The 19,415-nt window shown below is 43.8% G+C and overlaps 1 protein-coding gene across 1 annotated transcript in view; it reads left to right on the forward strand.

The window, feature by feature from the left end:
• The window catches only part of GPT2 (glutamic--pyruvic transaminase 2), a 62,950-nt gene that overhangs the window by 27,437 nt on the left and 16,098 nt on the right, over nt 1-19,415 (forward strand). Inside the window, 5 exon segments of the mRNA XM_077452485.1 lie at nt 1,243-1,332; nt 3,017-3,125; nt 9,769-9,902; nt 13,277-13,520; nt 17,229-17,308. Coding sequence (XP_077308611.1) covers nt 1,243-1,332; nt 3,017-3,125; nt 9,769-9,902; nt 13,277-13,520; nt 17,229-17,308 — 657 coding nt within the window.

Below are 19,415 nucleotides of genomic sequence, written 5' to 3' on the forward strand. Positions count from 1 at the left end.
GGGGAATCGCCGGAGCTGGGGGTTCCTACGGAGCGGGGATTTGCCGGAGCTGGGGGTTCCTACGGAGCGGGGAATCGCCGGAGCTGGGGGTTCCTACGGAGCGGGGAATCGCCGGAGCTGGGGGTTCCTACGGAGCGGGGAATCGGCGGAGCTGGGGGTTCCTACGGAGTGGGGAATCGGCGGAGCTGGGGGTTCCTACGGAGTGGGGAATCGGCGGAGCTGGGGGTTCCTACGGAGCGGGGAATCGGCGGAGCTGGGGGTTCCTACGGAGCGGGGAATCGGCGGAGCTGGGGGTTCCTACGGAGTGGGGAATCGGAGCTGGGGGTTCCTACGGAGTGGGGAATCGGCGGAGCTGGGGGTTCCTACGGAGCGGGGAATCGGCGGAGCTGGGGGTTCCTACGGAGCGGGGAATCGGCGGAGCTGGGGGTTCCTACGGAGTGGGGAATCGGAGCTGGGGGTTCCTACGGAGTGGGGAATCGGCGGAGCTGGGGGTTCCTACTGAGCGGGGATCTGCTGAACAAGGGTACTACTGAGCCCCTTTAAAACAAATAGAGATTCAACACATACAGGAAATTTGCCTAGCTTCATTAAAGCATCACATGAGCATTAAAGCCTTTTAAAGTGGTAGGTGCTTTAACACACATTAAAGTCAAAGCAAGTGTAAGACCCCTTTCACACTGAGGCGTTTTACAGGTGCTACAGCACTAAACATAGCGGCCGAAAACCCCTGCAAAAGCAACGGTGAAGCGTCGCTTTGCCACCAACAGCCCCAGTGTGAAAGGGGTCTAAAAGTGAGTCGGAAAAGAGCTCACTGCTATGATGGCCGTCCTGGGAGTTTTTTCAGTCAGGTTTCAAAATGTACATAAATGGCTTTCACCTATAGCCAAACACAGTGGGAGGAAAGAGGCGCCGCACGCCGATGACATCACTGCAATCCAGAATTCTTGCACAGATGGCCACAATAGCAGTTCTGGCCTGAACAACAACCCCCACTAACGCATTCCACCCGATAGGGCTTGGTCCTAGAGATTAGGATTGAGCCCTATTGGGTAAAAAGCGTTAGTCCTTCAGGTGCAGGTTGCTGTTGTGGCTATCTGTGCAGAAATCCTGGATGGCCATGACATCACCGGTATGCTGCAGCTCTTTCTCTCCTCCCAATAATTTCAGTACTTTACAATTTATTTAAAGCGCGTTCCTCATGTTTTGGGCCTCCTGATTTATTGTTCTCTTTTTTTCCTATAGGGGATTAAGAAACCTTTTGATGAGGTCATAAAAGCCAACATTGGGGATGCCCATGCTATGGGACAGCAGCCAATCACATTTCTGCGACAGGTAACAAATATAGTTTCTTTTGTCAATAGCATCATGTGAATAATTTGCATTATAAGGATGTTTATTTTTTTCTGTTAAATGGTCCATCCAAATGAAAGGTCAATCACCTATTAGTTTTTAGATCCTATTATAACTGTACTCCTGGTATAAATCTATTGCTAAATTTGGAGAGTAGAATAAAAGGTGAACAGAACTGAGAACTCAAAGCACACCTATGGTAGGTGCACACAGATCAAAGTGACCTTATAGCTGCATAGTGTATACTTAGCCATGCAACCCCTGCACAGCACTTTGATCAGCTGCAATAACCCCCTGCGTGGCACCACCGTCAGCCGCCACAACCCCCTGCACAGCACAGCGGTCACCTGCAATAACATCCTGTGCATCCTGAAATTTCAAATATGATGGCAAATACATGCCTTCCTTCCCATACCTGCAATGCAGTGTCAGAATGACCCATTACTACAGGGCTCAAAATTTCAAGTCCTGAGCTACTAGCCAAGCCTTAAAGGTTACTCACCAACAGTTGCCTCACCCAAGCCCTACCCCACCCCTGATTCCACCCCTAAACATCCCCTTATAAATTAACTCATGAAATTACGCTTAAATGTTTTATGCAGAATAAAGTTCCAAAAATAAATATTAACAATGACTTTATCAGTGCCCATCAATGCAGCCTCACTTGTGCCCATCAATGCAGCCTCGCCTGTGCCCATCGTTGTGGCGTGACCTGTGCCCATCCTTGCGGCCTGACCTGTGCGCCCGGATCATCACAGGGGAAGAGAGTGTGGAGAAAGAGAGATGGTGACTGGATCACAGAGGGATAGCCCGCTGTAACAGCTTACATTTGAATTGCCTCCACTCGCGGTCACACATAGTCCCGCTTCCTGACCCAGTGCCTGTTAGAGACAGAAGACATCCACACCGGCATTGGACCGGTGTTCTGTCTATCACAGGTGCTGGGTCAGGAGTAGAGACTGTGTGTGACCACGAGCGGAGGCAATTCAAATGTAAGCTGTTACAGCGGGCTATCCCCGCTCTGTAATCCAGCCAGCTCTCCTCTTCCCCCATGATGATCCAGCCACCCTCTTTTCTTCCACGCTCTCTTCCCCTGTGATGATCCAGCCACCCTCTCTTTTCCTCCACACTCTCTTCCCCTGGGTGAACGGCTCCCATTCAACCCCCGCCTATCGTTTTCCACTCACAAAATGCGAGTGGAAAATTTGATGGCTGGCTGAGCACTGCTCTGGGGAAGGGGGGTTGACAGGTTGATCACCTATTTTCACAAAAGTCAATATTTTCATAGCATTTTTGGAAGGGTCAGTGCCAGGATTAAGGGCAACTGGGTGACACACAAGAAGTACCTTGGGACTCGGGAATGTTTCATACTCTGCAACTGCTAGGTCACTTTGCCTTGTGAAAAATGGCCAACAGAGGTGCTTGAGGCAAATAGATGTCACCCTAGTTTTAATATGTCAGTGAATGGTTCAACCTGTCTGGATCTACTTTTAGATGTAAATATCAGGTTTGGAATGATCCATTGCCTTGTAGTGGGTGAAGCTCTGCACCGCCCCCTCCTATTTTTTTTATTTCTTTTTATTTTTTTGTGTGTGTAATGAGTATTGTCCTTCCATGGTCTTCCAATCAATAAATGACCAAGTATTGCTTTTGCTGCTGTTTGCAGGTGGTAGCACTGTGCACCTATCCTGATCTCCTGGACAGCCCGCGTTTCCCAGCGGATGCCAAGAGCAGAGCCAGCAGAATCCTGCAGTCATGCGGAGGATACAGCCTTGGTGAGATGCAGTAATTGATAAGCCTTAGTACTCAGACTAAACTGCCTTATTTAAGAAATATATTGAATGTTGTCAGACGGAATAAAATCTCATTTAGAGCTCCGCAGAGAAGGAAGACATAAATCATCGGACGTGTGGGCCTACGTGCCCGTCACTAAAATCCTCGGGCTTGGCTCAGCCTGCAGCCTCTGTACAGCACCAGCATGTCAATGAAGAGATGCAAAGGGGAGATTGTATATTTTTCTTACCTAGATAATGGCTGATAATAAACCGGAACGAAACTCTCAACATCAACGATTAAAGGGGTTGTAAATTTGTTTTTGTTTGTAATTTAAAAAACAAACAAAATGTTATACTCCCCCCCCCCCCCCCCCCGTACAAGGGTTTTTGCACAGAGTGGCCCCAATTCTCCTCTTCTGGGGTCCCCCAGCAGTGCTCCTGGCTTCTCCCCGCATTGAGTGCCCCCTCTGAGACCCGCATTTCAAGGGAACACCCATGCAGGCTCACTCCCGAGACCTGCTGCAGCGTCCATTGACGCAGACAGCAGGACTCAGCCCCCGTGTCACTGGATTTGATTGACAGCAGCAGAGGAGGGGGGCTCTGGGTGGGAGCTGCACTACAGGTTTGTTTATTTTTTTTTTGTTTTTTTTGTTTTTTTTTTTTACTTACCTCTAAATGCCTGTTGCTAGGTGGTCCATCATAGTCTGCCTCCTTCAGCGCCTGGGCTCTTGACATCACTTCCCCTCGGCGCAGGAAGGGGGATCAGCTCTGCCCCCTCCCTCTTGTCAATCATCTGCGACGCGTCTCAGGTCCCAGATGATTGTGGGGCCAATCGCGGCGCCGCTCACCCATGCGCAGTGGGTGCCTGGTACCCACTGTACAGCCGGGGCACCCACAGTTACAAAGCCGGTGCCGCAGAGCGGGTGGTGGGGTGGTGGCGGTCCAAGCAGGACTTTGATCCCCTGCATCGCTGGACCCTGGGACAGGTAAGTGTCCGATTTTATTAAAAGTCAGCAGCTACAGTATTTGTAGCTGCCGACTTTTACTTTATTTTTATTTTTTTAAGCAGAACACCGCTTTAATGCATTAAGGTGAAAAACCTTGAGGGTTTACAACCCCTTTAATCCTTCTGCTGCTAACATTAGTAAATAGATGGGAAATATTTACTTGTGTTTAAACTTTTTAACTTTTATTTTTTTTTTTTTTTTTTTTTTTTTACATTTCCTTTGCTTCCTGGGTTCTGGCCTAAGCCACAAAATTGTCATACATCCCAGGAGTCTTCATGGGCATTTATTTTTCTTACATCTGGAGGAGCTAAGCACACCCCCTTTTGCCTTCATTCTTAAGCTAAGGGCAGATGGATTCCAGCAAGTAAATGCTACATGAATCACCTGCTGTTGATGCCCACACCTAGAAATGCTAGGGGTGTTTTTCAAAGTGATTTCTCATCAAAATAAATCATGGAGACATGGATGGATAACTTTTTAATAGTATAAATGTATTAAAAATTGTTTTCTGTTTTGTGTTGAGTCTTGCTTTAAGGTCCCTTTTACACTCTATAGAGACACCTGCCAAAAACATCCTATCCAATCCTGTCCATTAAAAACAGATGGATGGGGATTCGTTCCCCATCCATCTGGCAGATTGGATGACAGTCAATGGAAAGGGACAGGTGGCCGTTTTCCATCTGACAAACCATAAAAGGACAAGCCCGGGCTGTGTCCGTGTCCACTCTGTATTAGCAGAGCCGACACGGACCTGTCATCCGCCTGCTCTACAGGGTTCATCGGAGAGATCCCCTGCTGAGCGGGTGGATCCACTGGTGGACTCCGCCAATGTGAAAGGGGCTCAAAGGATAAGTTCACCTTTTTGGAACATGTTCCAGCTGGTGCCACAAGTACCCCCATCCTTTCAAAGTGACAGTGGGTTGGGAATCTTCTCCCTGGACTTGCTGTCACTTTTTGACAGGAAAAGAGAGCGTGGCTGTGCTGGGCTCTGCCCACATGACTGCGTCATTTATTCACAGTTACCAGTGGAGGAATGAACTACAAGTACTGTCATCCACCCCTGATGAGCGCTCTCCTAGTTCATTTACAAGCCCTGCAGCTTTCAACAAGCAGCCCATATGTAGGTACGGGCAGAAAGCTGCAGAAGCCCAACATTGCACCCCCTGATCACGGGTTCAATTCTCCTTCAGATCCTGCTGAAAAAAAATAATAAATGCACTTTTTTTTTATTTAAAAAAAAAAAAAAGGTGAATTTTTAAGAAACTTGTGAAGTTGTAGACAGCATGTCATTTTCTGCAAGTCTGAAAGTGCTTGTGGTTTTGTTGCATATGCTTCATAATAATGCACAGCTTTGTTTTTGTCATAAATCTTCATTTCCTGCTGTGTGTTCTACTCCGGTAGTTGTGATCTTGTTTAAATGAACAGTAAAAGAGGTGGGTGCAGTTAAAATGAAACTCAATATACTGGAAATGCCTCAGATTTTTGTCTGGGTGTGTACTCCACACGTAGAACAACTTTTAGGTTTTGTCATTTATTGGGTTATATTTATGTTTTATCATGTAGTGTAAGGGCCCTTTCACACCGAACGCAGTGGGATGCAGTTTGATGCATTTTGAACTGCACTCCAACCTCATAGACAGCCCAAAATGAAGGTAATCCTATGAGCATCATTCATATCATTGCAATGCATCGGCGTTAAAAAAAAAATAAAAAATAAAAATGGTGCATGCTGTATTTTTCTGCACTACAAATGCAGGGAACGCACTACAAACACACTTCAAACTCGCGTTCCTTTAAGCTAAGAAAGCCAAGCACAAAAACATATGGCAAAATGCACTGAAAATGCATATGTAAACATGCAGTCAAAAACGCAGTTGTGTGCAGTTTCTGGTGTGAATGGGCCCCAAGAGTCCATTCACACCCGAAACTGCGCATTTACTGTGCGTTTGACGTTTGTTTTTATGTGCATTTTACCTAAGGTACACACAATTGCTTTTTGGTTCAACCCAGGGGGCTGGACAAAAAAAAATACAGAGGTCTCCGTGCTAACGAAACAATGATAGTACAGCGATCTCCTTGACTGAGCTATTGTGTTCTGACAGAGGACTGTTCCCCCCCCCCCCCCCCCAGGACACACTGATCAGTGCTCGCAGACATTGGCTGGGAGTGCTGATCAGATGCTGGTTTTCCAGCATGCTCGTTCGACAGAAGCCGGTCAGGCTGCTGTGGACACTGGCCAAATGTTGGCCGCTTTCTGTTGAACCGGCCAATATTTGACCTGTGTGTACCAGCTTTAAGCTGACTAAGCACTAACATTTGCGTGAAACGCGTCTACCTTTTTGTCCCCTGCTCCATCTGTCAACCACTTGTCCTCATGAAGCTTCAATAAAAGGATTTTTGGAAGTGCAGCCGTCCGGAATAATTTCTTCATGTTACACAGCATGCGTGCTGGGCTATAGCACTAACACTGGTGTGTTTGGGGATTATCCAGAAACTTTCTCACCTGGAGTGGCTTTTCTTGTTTTATTGTACCAGCCTTATGCTTGCTTTTCCCTTTTGAGGTCACTTCCATCTTCTTTAGGTTTTTTTTGTGCACTGCATTGCTGTGTATTTTTGCACATATACATTAGAGCTGCACAATTAATCGCCAAGAATTGTTATCGCGATCTTGACTAAAGTGTTTCACAATTCTTTCTATGCAAAGAATTCCCTCTGCTCTTCTGAAGCCACAGGCATCAAAAGAAAGGAAGAGAAAAACTGGGCAGTCTGCCAAGAATCAAAACATTCTTTATCAGTTGAACTTAAGTATAAACATTGTAACAATTTGTCAAAGGAATAGACTGTGTGTAAGTGGAAAAAGTTTAAACACTAAACCTTTTTCTGACATTTGTTGGTTACAAGTTAAAATATTTTTGTTTTGCTAGAAAATTACTTAGACGCCCCATTTTATATATATATATATATGAGACCCTAGAGAATAAAATGGTTGTTGCAATATATTATGTCACACTGTATTTGCGCAGCGGTCTTTCAAATGCATTTTTTTTTTTGATAGCAATACTTCAATGAATTAAAAACAAAAAGATGTGAAAGATTTTACATCTAGAGAATCGTGATCTTTTCATTCAAAGAAAAAAAAATTGTGATTCTCATTTTGGCCAGAATCGTGCAGCTCTAATATACATGCATTTATGTACATTTCTATGCATTTGCATTGCAGAAAAATGCAGCTTGCTGTACTTTTTCACTGCTCCTACAATAGTGTGAACTATGCATATAGGATAACCTGAATTGTGGATCTCTATCTGTATGGCTGAAATCGCATCGCACAGACTTTGCATGTGATTTTTGCACTGCAGTGCGGTGTGAATCACATGCGATCTTGCACCACGCACTGGTGTGAACCGCCACTAAGATACAAACGTTTGGGATTGCGTTGTTGGAGCTCAGTTTGCTGGTGTCAGGATAGTTACTATCCGGCTTCAATACTTTCCAACCAACCTGAAACAAGTTTGGCACTTTTCTCTAACTTTTATTTAACTGCAATCTGCATCCTTGTTCTGAGTCGGTGACTGAAGGCGGCAAGAGGATCAGAATAGCAGCCAGTTTCTTCAGAAGGAGAGTCAGCAATTGCAGCGTCCTCCTTTCTTCTTTTTTTTTTTTTTTAACTTTCATGTCAGGTTAGCTTTAAGCAGTCTGGGAATTTGGGAGAGTTTATGTGTTTTCATGTTTCTAGGATACCAGACTGACATGTGGGATTAGCACCGTGCTGATAGCTGTGCAATACCAAGCTAACACCCGGGATTCCACATGGCATTAAAACTTGGAAGTCCCACAACACGGTACATGAGCACTTCAAGGGCAAACAAACAGACTCGTGTTACAATTTTTTTGAAAGGCATTATAAACGTTCTTACCTGCAACTAAGATGCATAAGATGTGTGTCGATCCTGTAGTATCACGGTGTGATTTGTTACTCTGTACGCACAGCCCATATTGGATCACTTTCACACTGGGGCCGCCCATGCGTTACTGGTAAAGCGCTTTTCGTCCACCAGCAGGTTGCTTTTAACCCCAAAGAAGGTGTTAAAAACTCTGGCGGTGCTTCAGAATCGCTTTTCAGGCTCTTCGGAAGCGCTGTCCATTCGTTGCAATGGGCAGGGGCGTTTTAGGAGCGCTGTGTACCGTGTTCCCAAAGATGCTTTTTGCAGGACTTTTTCTAACGTCCCGCGATTGCACCGCCCAGGTGTGAAAGCACCCATTGCAATGAATGGGAGGCAGTTTTCAGGCGCTTTACAGGCACTATTTCTAGCGCTAAAACATCTGAAAACCGCCTCAGCATGAAAAGGAGTGGTAAAGTAATTTTTCACATTGCGGTGTCAGACTTTTTTTTGTGTTCAAATGTGAGGCATGGCACATTGCACTGCACGGGGGTAATACAAGGCCTCTGTCTGTGGTCTTATGCCCTGTACACACGGCCGGACTTGCCGACAGAAAATGTGTTGTTGGAAAATCCGATCGTGCATGGGCTCCATCTGACTTTTTCCGTCTGAATATCCGACACACAAAGTTTGAGAGCAGGATCTAAAATTTTCCGACAACAAAATCCGATCGTTTAAATTCCGATCTGTGTAGACAGTTCTGACGGACAAGGTGCCACGCATGCTCAGAATAAATTACCAGACGAAAGCTATTGGCCCGTTTATAGCCCCATCGTACGTTTTGTACGTCGCCGTGTTCGGAACGATCAGATTTTCCAACAACTTTGTGTGACCGTGTGTATGCAAGACAAGTTTGGGCCAAAATCCGCCGGAAAAAATCTGATGGATTTTGTCGTCAGAAAGTCCGTCTGTGTGTACAGGGCATTAGAGCGGGCACTTCCTGTGAGGAAACTACATATCCCACAACGGGGCTTAATAAATTTGCTTTGAATCCAGGAGCCAGCTAAAAAAAATTGAGAGACAGTTTTTGTTGCCCATTAGCTGACCGGGCACTTTCACTCTCTTCCCGCCCAGGCCAATTTTCAGCTTTCAGCGCTGTTGCACTTTGACAATTGTGTAGTCATGCAACACGATAGCCATATGAAAGTTTGAGTTTTTTTTTTTTTTTTTTCCTCTCAAACATAGTTTTTTTTCTTTTGGTTGTATTTAATCACTGCTGGGTTGTGTGTGTGTGTGTGTGTGTGTGTGTGTGTGTGTGTGTGTGTGTTTGTTTTTTTTTTTTTTTTTTTTATAAATATATATATATATATATATAATATATATATATATATATATAACACACACACAACCCAGCAGTGATTAAATACAACCAAAAGAAAAAACTTTATTTTTAATTTATTATTAGTAAAAATTGAAAACCATTTTATCATTTTCCTTCCACTTCACAATTATGAGCCACTTTGTGTTGGTCTATCACCTAAAATCCCAATAAAATACGTTTTTGGTTGTAAACATGACAATTTCAAGGGGTATGAATACTTTTGTCAATACGGAAGTGTTTAAACCACTTTAACAGAAAAGCTGTGACTGTCACTGGTCCATTCATCACCTGAACTAGAATTTGGTGTTTTCTTGGTTTGTAAAGCCTAATTATTACTGTTTTTCATGCTAAAGTTTTTTTCTTTTCTCCTTTAGGATCCTACAGCACCAGTCAAGGTGTGGCCTGCATCCGGGAAGATGTTGCTCGGTATATAGAGAAGAGGGATGGTGGGATCCCTGCCGACCCTGACCATATTTTCCTGACCACTGGAGCAAGTGAAGGCGTAGCTGTGCGTACATTTATATTTTACCGCTTTTATTTTCATTTAACCACTTGACCTCCAAAAGATTTTACCCCCTTTGTGACCAGGCAATTTTTTTTGCTATTTAACTGACAATTGCGCGGTCTGGAAACACTGCCTAAATTTTAATTTACAGTATATAGTACTTTTCACACAAATAGAGCTTTCTTTTGGTGTTAATTAATCTCACCTCTGGCTTTTTTATTATTATTTATTATATAAAAAAGGCAACATTTTGGGGGGGGGGGGGGGGAACCAATACAGTGCATCCAGAAAGTATTCACAGCGCTTCACTTTTTACACACTTTGTTGTTGGAGCCTTATTCCAAAATGGATTAAATTAGTTTTTTTTCCTCAAAATTCTACAAACAATACCCCATAATGACAACGTGAAAGAATTTAGTTTGAAATCTTTTCAAATTTATAAAAAAAAAAAAAAAAGAAAAATATCCTCATGTACATAAGTATTCACAGCCTTTGCCATGACACTCACAATTGAGCTCAGATACATCTTGTTTCCACTGATCATTCCACTGATGTTTCTACAACTTGATAGGAGTCCACCTGCGGTAAATTCAGTTGGTTGGACATGATTTGGAAAGGCACACACCTGTCTATATAAAGGTCCCACAGTTAACAGTGCATGTCAGAGCACAAACCAAGCCATGGAGTCCAAGGAATTGTCTGTAGACCTCCGAGACAGGATTGTATGGAGGCACAGATCTGGGGACGGGTACAGAAACATTTCTGCAGCATTGAAGGTCCCAATGAGCACAGAGGCCTCCATCATCCATAAATGGAAGAAGTTTGGAACCACCAGGACTCTTTCTAGAGTGGACCGCTCGGCCAAACTGAGCAATCGGGGGAGAAGGGTCTTAGTCAAGGAGGTGACCAAGAACCCGATGGTCACTCTGACAGAGCTCCAGCGTTTCTCTGTGGAGAGAGGAAACTATTCCAGGACAACCATTTCTGCAGCACTCCGCCAATCAGGCCTGTATGGTAGAGTGGCCAGATGGAAGCCACTCCTCAGTAAAAGGCACATGACAGCCTGCCTGGAGTTTGCCAGAAGGCACCTGAAGAACTCTCAGACCATGATAAACAAAATTATCTGGTCTGATGAAACAAAGATTGAACTCTTTGGCCTGAATGGCAAACATCATGTCTGGAGGAAATCAGGCACTGCTCATTACCTGGTCGTTACTATCCCTACAGTAAAGCATGGTGATGGCAGCATCATGCTGTGGGGGATATTTCAGCGACAGGAACTGGGAGACTAGTCAGGGTTGAGGGAAAGAGGACTGCAGCAATGTACAGAGACATCCTTGATGAAAGAGGGCTCTGGACCACAGACTGGGGCAAAGGTTCACCTTCCAACAGGACAACAAAGCTAAGCACACAGCCAAGATAACAAAGTAGAAAAGAAGTGGCTACAGGACAACTCTGTGAATGTCCTTTAGTTGCCCAGCCAGAGCTCAGGCTTGAACCCGATTTAAACATCTCTGTAGAGATCTGAAAATGGCTGTGCATCAAGCTCCATCCAATCTGATGGAGCTTGAGAGGTCCTGTAAAGAAGAATGGGAGAAACTGCCCAAAAATAGGAGTGCCAAGCTTATAGCATCATACTTAAAGACTTGAGGTTGTAATTGGTGCCAAAGCTGCTTCAACAAAGTATTGAGCAAAGGCTGTGAATACTTGCGTACATGGGATATATTTTTATTTTTTAAATAAATTTGCAAAGATTTCAAACAAACTTCTTTCACGTTGTCATTATGGGGTATTGTTTGTAGAATTTTGAGGAAAGTAATGAATTCATTTTGGAATAAGGCTGTAACAGAACATAAAATGTGGAAAAAGTGAAGCACTGTGAATACTTTGTGGATGCACTGTATTTTCTACTTCCTGTTATAAAACTTATCCAATTTAAAAAAAAAAAATAAATAAAATTTCTTCGAAAATTGAGAAAATGTATTCTACTAGATGTCTTTGATAGAAAAAAAAAAAATCTGAATACATGTATATTGATTGGTTTGTGTGAAAGTTATAGCATCTACAAACTATGGTACACAGTATCTCACAAAAGTAAGTACACCCCCCACATTTGTGTAAATATTTTCTTCTATCTTTTCATGTGACAACACTGAAGAAATGACACTTGTCTACCATGTAAAGTAGTGAGTGTACAGCTTGTATAACAGTGTAAATTTGCTGTCCCCCTCAAAACAACTCAACACACAGCCATTAATGTCTAAACCGCTGGCAACAAAAGTGAGTACACCCCTAAGTGAAAATGTCCAAATTGGGGCCCAAAATGTCAATATTTTGTGTGGCCACCATTATTTTCCAGCACTGCCTTAACACTCTTGGGCATGGAGTTCACCAGAGCTTCACAGGTTGCCACTGGAGTCCTCTTCCCCTCCTCCATGATGACATCACAGAGCTGGTGGATGTTGGAGACCTTGCGCTCCTCCACCTTCTGTTTGAGGATGCCCCACAGATGCTCAATAGAGTTTAGGTCTGGAGACATGCTTGGCCAGTCCATCACCTTTACCCTCAGCTCCTTTAGCAAGGCATCGGTCGTCTTGGAGGCATGTTTGGAGTTGTTTTGTTGGAATACTGCCCTTCGACCCAGTATCCAAGGGAGGGGATCATGCTCAGCTTCAGTATGTCACAGTACATGTTGGCATTCATGGTTCCCTCAATGAACTGTAGCTCCCCAGTGCCGGCAGCACTCATGTGGGCATCATGTGAATGGGCAGCACAAAGGTGGGCTTTATGTCATATTGCAACTTATATGCGCATGGCCAGCATATTATTGTGTTGAGAGTACATTTGATTGTCCCCTCCCAGCATTGTGACCACGTCGTCCTCAACAGCTGCCAGTCATGCAATGACATTCAGGAGCTTGTAGGACAGGCTCTCAATCATGTGATGAAAAAGGAACACAAGGGGGGGGCCCCAGCTAAGTGCAGAATCAATGGTTTTATTTTAGTACATCTGCAGTAGGTGGTCGCTAAGGGTTTAAAGGGCCAGCTCCTGCCAGAGGTAGGTGTGTGTGTGTGTGTGTGTGTGTGTGTGTGTGTGTGTGTGTGTGTGTGTGTGTGTGTGTGTGTGTGTGTGTGTGTGTGTGTGTTTGTTTCTTTTTATTTTTTTATAGACCTAAGATCAAACTGATCCAAAACCAACACAGTTCCCATTAAAGAACTGCAGATACCAAGTAAATCATTCAGTGAACTGATTGTCCAGGGAGTTCTGTTGAAATTTGTAAATCCACTTTAAATGTAAAATAATCATACCGATTAGGTGTGCCTTGATTGAACCTGTATGTTTAGGATGGCTTTGTTTTGTTTTTTTTTTACCTTCAGAGCATCTTGAAGATCCTTGTGTCGGGGGAGGGGAAGTCCCGCACCGGAGTCATGATTCCCATCCCACAGTATCCACTCTACTCGGCGGCCATATCCGAGTTTGATGCAGCTCAGGTGAATTACTACCTGGATGAGGACAACTGCTGGGCTTTGGATGTCAATGAACTGAGGAGATCTTTGTACCAGGCTAGAGCGTACTGCAACCCCAAAGTGCTATGCATCATTAATCCGGGAAACCCAACGGGTACGTTTAGCGACCAGCTGCGTCCAATGAGATTTATAAGGCTATAAATTATGACTTCTATTAAGAATAACATTTAATGGTTAACCCTATGCTCTGCCCTACTAGAGGGCCCCGTCTAGTATAGATTTCATTATTTTATTTTTTCTATCATTCATTTTTTTTTCAGGCTCGTTACATTATTATTATTATTATTATTATTATTCAGGATTTATATAGCGCCAACAGTTTGCGCAGCGCTTTACAATATGAGGGCAGACAGTACACTTACAATACAAATCAATACAGGATGGATCAGAGGGCCCTGCTCGTTTAGAGCTTACAATCTAGAAGGGAGGGTCAAGTTGAAACAAAAGGTAATAACTGTGGGGGGGATGATGGAGAAACATGACCCGTTGGGTCGTCTTCCTCTTCACTCTCTCTGCAACCCAGGGGATCCTATGCTAATTCAGAGAGGTGATGATGTCAGCAGTACTAATACACTGTAAATGAAGGGTGCTATAGTGACCCCCCCCTCTTGACATTGGGCATCATTCAACCCAGAGGACTGAGGACACCTTGTGGCAAAAGAGCTGTACTGCAGAGGACTGCTTTAGCTTGAAGTATAGCGGCCGGAGATGATTTTTATTTTTGTAGTCTGTTTTAAGGGGCCCATTTATATTGTTCTTAAAAAGTGTTGGGCTTTAAAGCAGAAAAAGGGGAGACTGGTAAATTTTTACTTAAGAGGTTTTGTGCAGTTTTGCGCTTCAGTTTGAGTGGTAGGAATCCCTTTCTTACAGAAGCACCAGATTACTTGTGACATTTTTGTCTGGTCATAGATACGATCGTAATTATCTACCTGTTCGATGACCTCAGAACCCAGGCCAGAAAATGTATTAGAAGAGACACACTAATATTGTAAAAGACAGATAGAAAAGAAGCAGTGCAGAAGGGCAAATAAGGTGGCAGTTTAGTGAAAATGTTACAATAAAGTGGATTACCAGCGCACTCACAAACCTCAGAGAGGTAGCATAACAGAGTTTGGGGGAATCCGCTGTCCCAGTATAGAATCCTCCACCCTGCCCTGATAGTATTAGGCAGACTGAGGGCGGAGAGGTTCTTTCCAAAGCATGTTTCTGTGCCAAAGTGCCGTCATTTCTGGGGGTGGGGGGGGGGGGTGACTCTGTCGAGGATTTTGGAAGTGGTTTGCATACACTTACTCTGCCCTCTCTCAGCGGAGGCTGTTTGATAGGTTTGGACTCGGCTGACCAGGACAGAGAATTCCATACAGGGACACCAGTTTCCCCCAAACTCTGTTATTTTGCTGATACTCCTCTAAAGTTTGTGGGTGATATTTAATGTAGTTTCTATTAATAACATTTTCACAAAATGACTACATAACTGGTAGGGTTGCGTCAATGGCGATACTAGTATCGGTGCCGATACCTGAGAATTTGCACGAGTACTTGAACTCCTGCAAATGCTCCAATGCCTAATCTGATACCTGGGCAGTCAGGGGATGATCGGTGCAGCGGTGGGGGCTGTTACAAGCACCGATCTCCCTGTATAGATGTCAATAAAACAGCCACTTCTCCTCCTCTCCCTCCCACGGCTTTCAGCTGCTTTATTAAAATCCTATAGAGGGAGATTGGTGCTTGTAAAGGCCCCCACTTCTGCACAGATCATCCCTGACTATCCGCTGTGTCCTCCTTCGTGCTCCTAAGGTCTCTAGCCATGTGCTTCTCCGCTCCCCCTCCGTGTCCTCCTCTGCTCCTTCTCCACTCCCCCTGTCGCGTCCTCCTCGGCTCCTTCTCCGCTCCCCCCGCCGCGTCCTCTTCGGCTCCTTCTCCGCTCCCCCCACCGCGTCCTCCTCGACTCCTTCTCCGCTCCCCCCGCCGCGTCCTCCTCGGCTCCTTCTCCGCTCCCCCGCCGCGTCCTCCTCGGCTCCTTCTCCGCTCCCCCGCCGCGTCCTCCTCGGCTCCTTCTCCGCTCCCCCGCCGCGTCCTCCTCGGCTCCTTCTCCGCTCCCCCGCCGCGTCCTCCTCGGCTCCTTCTCCGCTCCCCCGCCGCGTCCTCCTCGGCTCCTTCTCCGCTCCCCCGCCGTGTCCTGCTCTGGTCCGCCCTGTCCCAGATATGTTATCATGGAGAGTGGAGTAAGGAGCCATTATATATGTAGTTTACTGACTCCTTCCTTTCCTGAATGCACAGTGATCACTGCCTCTGTCCATTCATAACTGAGCAGAATGTTTACGATGCTTCAGTTTATGAATAGAGAGGACAGAGGAGCCTCTATCTCCTCTCCATTCATCTTCAGTGCAGCTGAGGCTACAGAGAAAGGGACTGGGGAATCTGTGTCTATAGTCCCTTTCTCTGTCTCAAAGGGGAGATGTCAGGAGTCTGTTCAGACCTCTGATACCTCATCAACTCCCCCCCAACAGAGTTGCAGGGTTCATTAAAAAATAAATAAAAATAATAAAAAAAATAAAAAAAAACACTGACAAAAAAAAAGAAAAGCACTGTAAAAAATATATAAATTGGAAAAAGAAAAAGCTACTGACAGTCCACACCTCATCATCAGTGTCGCCTATTAGTGCCCATAAGTGCCACTGCCACATGACATTAAAAAAGTATCAGTACTTGTACTGGGTATTAAAAAAGTGGCATCGGTGCAACCCTAATAACTGGCCCTTCTGTGCAGCTTTTCTGTTTCTTCCTACTTGCTCTTTCTTCATGCTACTGGTAGCCCTCACTCCTCTCTAAGCAGGCTGGCTGCACTAGCTCTCTCATTTAGCGTTGGTTTTAGGTGTGGAATTATATATATATATATATATATATATATATATATATATATATATATATATATATATACACACATACACATATATGTATATGGTGTGAGGGGTTAGCTCGGCAGCGGGTGTGTGTGACCCCCCTGGATAGGTTCACAACACAAAATCAGGCACAGCAGACAGCATTGTAGGTGCAAAAAACAAAAGGTGCAGTTTATTTATGCTACATGCAGTGATGCATATAACAGCCAAACAAAAATAAAACATGAAAATAAATCCTGGTCAGCTTGACCTCTAACTACACACTTAGATACCCTGTCTAACAACTGAGTGCAGCCTTGTGCTGCCCCAGTCCCTGTCCCTGTTGTAGAGGTTTGCCACACAGGCGTTAACTCACCGCACAGAACAAGTGTCACACTCCCCAGTCTATACAACACAAAACTGGTTCCAGGATGGAGCCTCTCCCTAAGCATGCTGGAGTTTTTTGTAGAGGTCTTAATGAGCCCACTTACTTCAGCTGGGCTCATTAACTCTTCCCTCTAATTGTACAAGTCTGCATAAAGCCTGAATCTAGGGCACACATATTTCCCATCCTGGATACAACCAGGTGATTTTACCTGCGTGTTGCCACAATGGACTATTTTGTATACTTGGTATTTGTAACTATAAGATACTGTATGTTTGTTTTTATATTGTTCATGCTGTAGCAGTGCGACTACACCCATCATCCTTATTTAAAAAAAAAAAAAAAAAAAAAAAAAAGAACTTCTTTGCCTAAAAAGGTGTGCTTGAGCGACTAGAAAAAAATGTTGTACACAATATTGTAACCCCCACAATGAAGATTGCTAGAATAATGTGTAACATATGTGTACCGTGTGTGTATTGTTGGAGCAGAACTGGCTCGGTACCTGCAATGTCAGTATTTTCCCTTTTTTCATTTCCAGGGCAGGTCCAGAGCAAACACTGTATAGAGGAAGTCATTCACTTTGCCTGGGAAGAAGGTCTTTTCCTCTTGGCAGATGAGGTAACACGGATATTCACAAGGGGAAATATTGTTTCCATATCTTCTCTTTCAGGCTGCTGTCACATGTGCTAAAAAAGTGGGGAAAAAATACAGTGTGGCCAATAAATCCTATGGAAATTTAAGACTTGTCAGTTACGGGTCCTTTGCGATTTTCCAAGTCCTGCAGGCTGCACTTTTGATGCATTAAAAAAAGTGCGCCAATACAGCACCTCCTCATTGAAATTAGTTTAAACCATATCAAAAACGCACCCACAGTTGTGTTTTTGGGTCGCATGTCCTTTTTTCACAGGTGCAAAATGCTCCGGAACCACAGCAAAAAAAAAATAAAAAATTTACTGCATTTTTGCAACGAAGCAGTGTAATAATTACCTTTAAGCCCCTTTGACATGGGTTGGATTCCACTCTGATCAGCAGGGATCAGTTCACAGATGGAGCAGGTCCACATCTGCTCAGTTTTTGCAGAGTGGACACAGACAGGGCCCACTCTGCTCTATGGGTGACCCAACTGCCCTTGGATCCAATCCACCTAGACAATGGGGACAGATCCCCCTTCTGTTTATTTTTTATTTTTTTTATCTTTTAAGTGGACTGGATCGGATCAGAGGTAGGCGGGTGTAAATGCATACAAGTCTGTTTTACATCCCGCCGGTCCATAGGGGTGAATGGACTGTTTGATTAGGTCTACCTGGAAAACTGACAGGTGGACCTGATCGGACCTGCCGTGTGGAGGGGGTTTTAATCACAATTTTTTGCATCAGCTTCTTTTCATTTTTTAAAATAAAATAGGTGTATAATGGTACAAAATTTCTATTTTTCTGCAATAAATGAATTTATGAAGGGTGTGCCTAGCATGATAAAACAAGAACGTTATCATCTCTACAATACATGCCATTTTTTCACTATGTGTTCTCCAACCAAAGCTGTAAATAGAACGCAATATCTATTGATCTGCCAAAAAATCCAGTGAGCTTCCAAATTCCTGCCGTGGTGGGCTGACAACCACTCCCCTGTTGCACTGAATTTCCAAGCAGTGTTGTCAGCCCTGGCTGAGTTCTCCCCCGCTGGATTATAGAAGACCTCATCTCCTTTATGTAGAGAGGAAGAGATGTAGTGATGATCGCCAGTAGATTAAGGATCAGGTAGGAGGTGGGGAAGTGGCCCAGGGAGGGCAGAATTGTAGACTTCTTCTAGTGTATTGCAGGACCATTGAGGCCTAATCATTAATCACTTAAGAACTGGGTCTATTTTTTAGACTTGGTATTTACAAAATAAATTCCTTATTTTTTTGCTAGAAAATTACTTGGAACCCCCACACTATATATATATATATATATATATATATATATATATATATATATATATATATATATATATATATATATATATATATTATATAAAAATACAACAGTAAAGTAAACCTGATTCAAAATTGTGCCCAATCCTAGAATGGTGACAAACTTTTACCCTCAAAAATCTCCATAGGCGACGTTTAAAAATCTCTACAAGTTACCCGTTTTGAGTTACAGAGGAGGTGCCATAACAATAGTATTCCTCTTCAAACAGCCAATGTAAAACGATGGCAGGCAGTCTTTAAGTGGTTAAAGTAGTGAACACAGTATTTAGATGGTGTCCTATTCACTGGAAATTTTCTTCTAATAAAACCTCTATGATTTCGGAAATTAATTAAAAGATTTTTTTGGCTTGGGCCTCCAAATATGCCTAAAAACAGGTGCCCATGGGACTTTTGAGGAGCGACGCCCTAAAAAAAAAAAAAGTAACAATTGTTACAACATGTATATAAAAAGTTTGATCATCTTTATTATTCACATTCCGTATGAGAACATTAAAAACAAACAATAGAAAACATTTAAAAAGATGCCTGTATTAGTATGAAATATCATCATACATTGCATTGGACATGATAGAGAAAAAATGTATGATGCGTACCAGGCACTGATCCTTCTCTCGACGCGTTTCGTAAAACAAAGTTCACTTCCTTAGGAGATGAGTGAATTCAAAGTTGATAAACAACATACAGACACAAACACTTTGGGATGAAATCATCTTTCGCAAAAGGGCAGGTGCCCGAATGTGCACCAATGAGACC

This window comes from Lithobates pipiens, unplaced genomic scaffold (assembly GCF_037356315.1).
Source record: "Lithobates pipiens isolate NorthernLeopardFrog02 unplaced genomic scaffold, aLitPip1_a1.2 Scaffold_10, whole genome shotgun sequence".
In the NCBI taxonomy this organism is placed as follows: domain Eukaryota; kingdom Metazoa; phylum Chordata; class Amphibia; order Anura; family Ranidae; genus Lithobates; species Lithobates pipiens.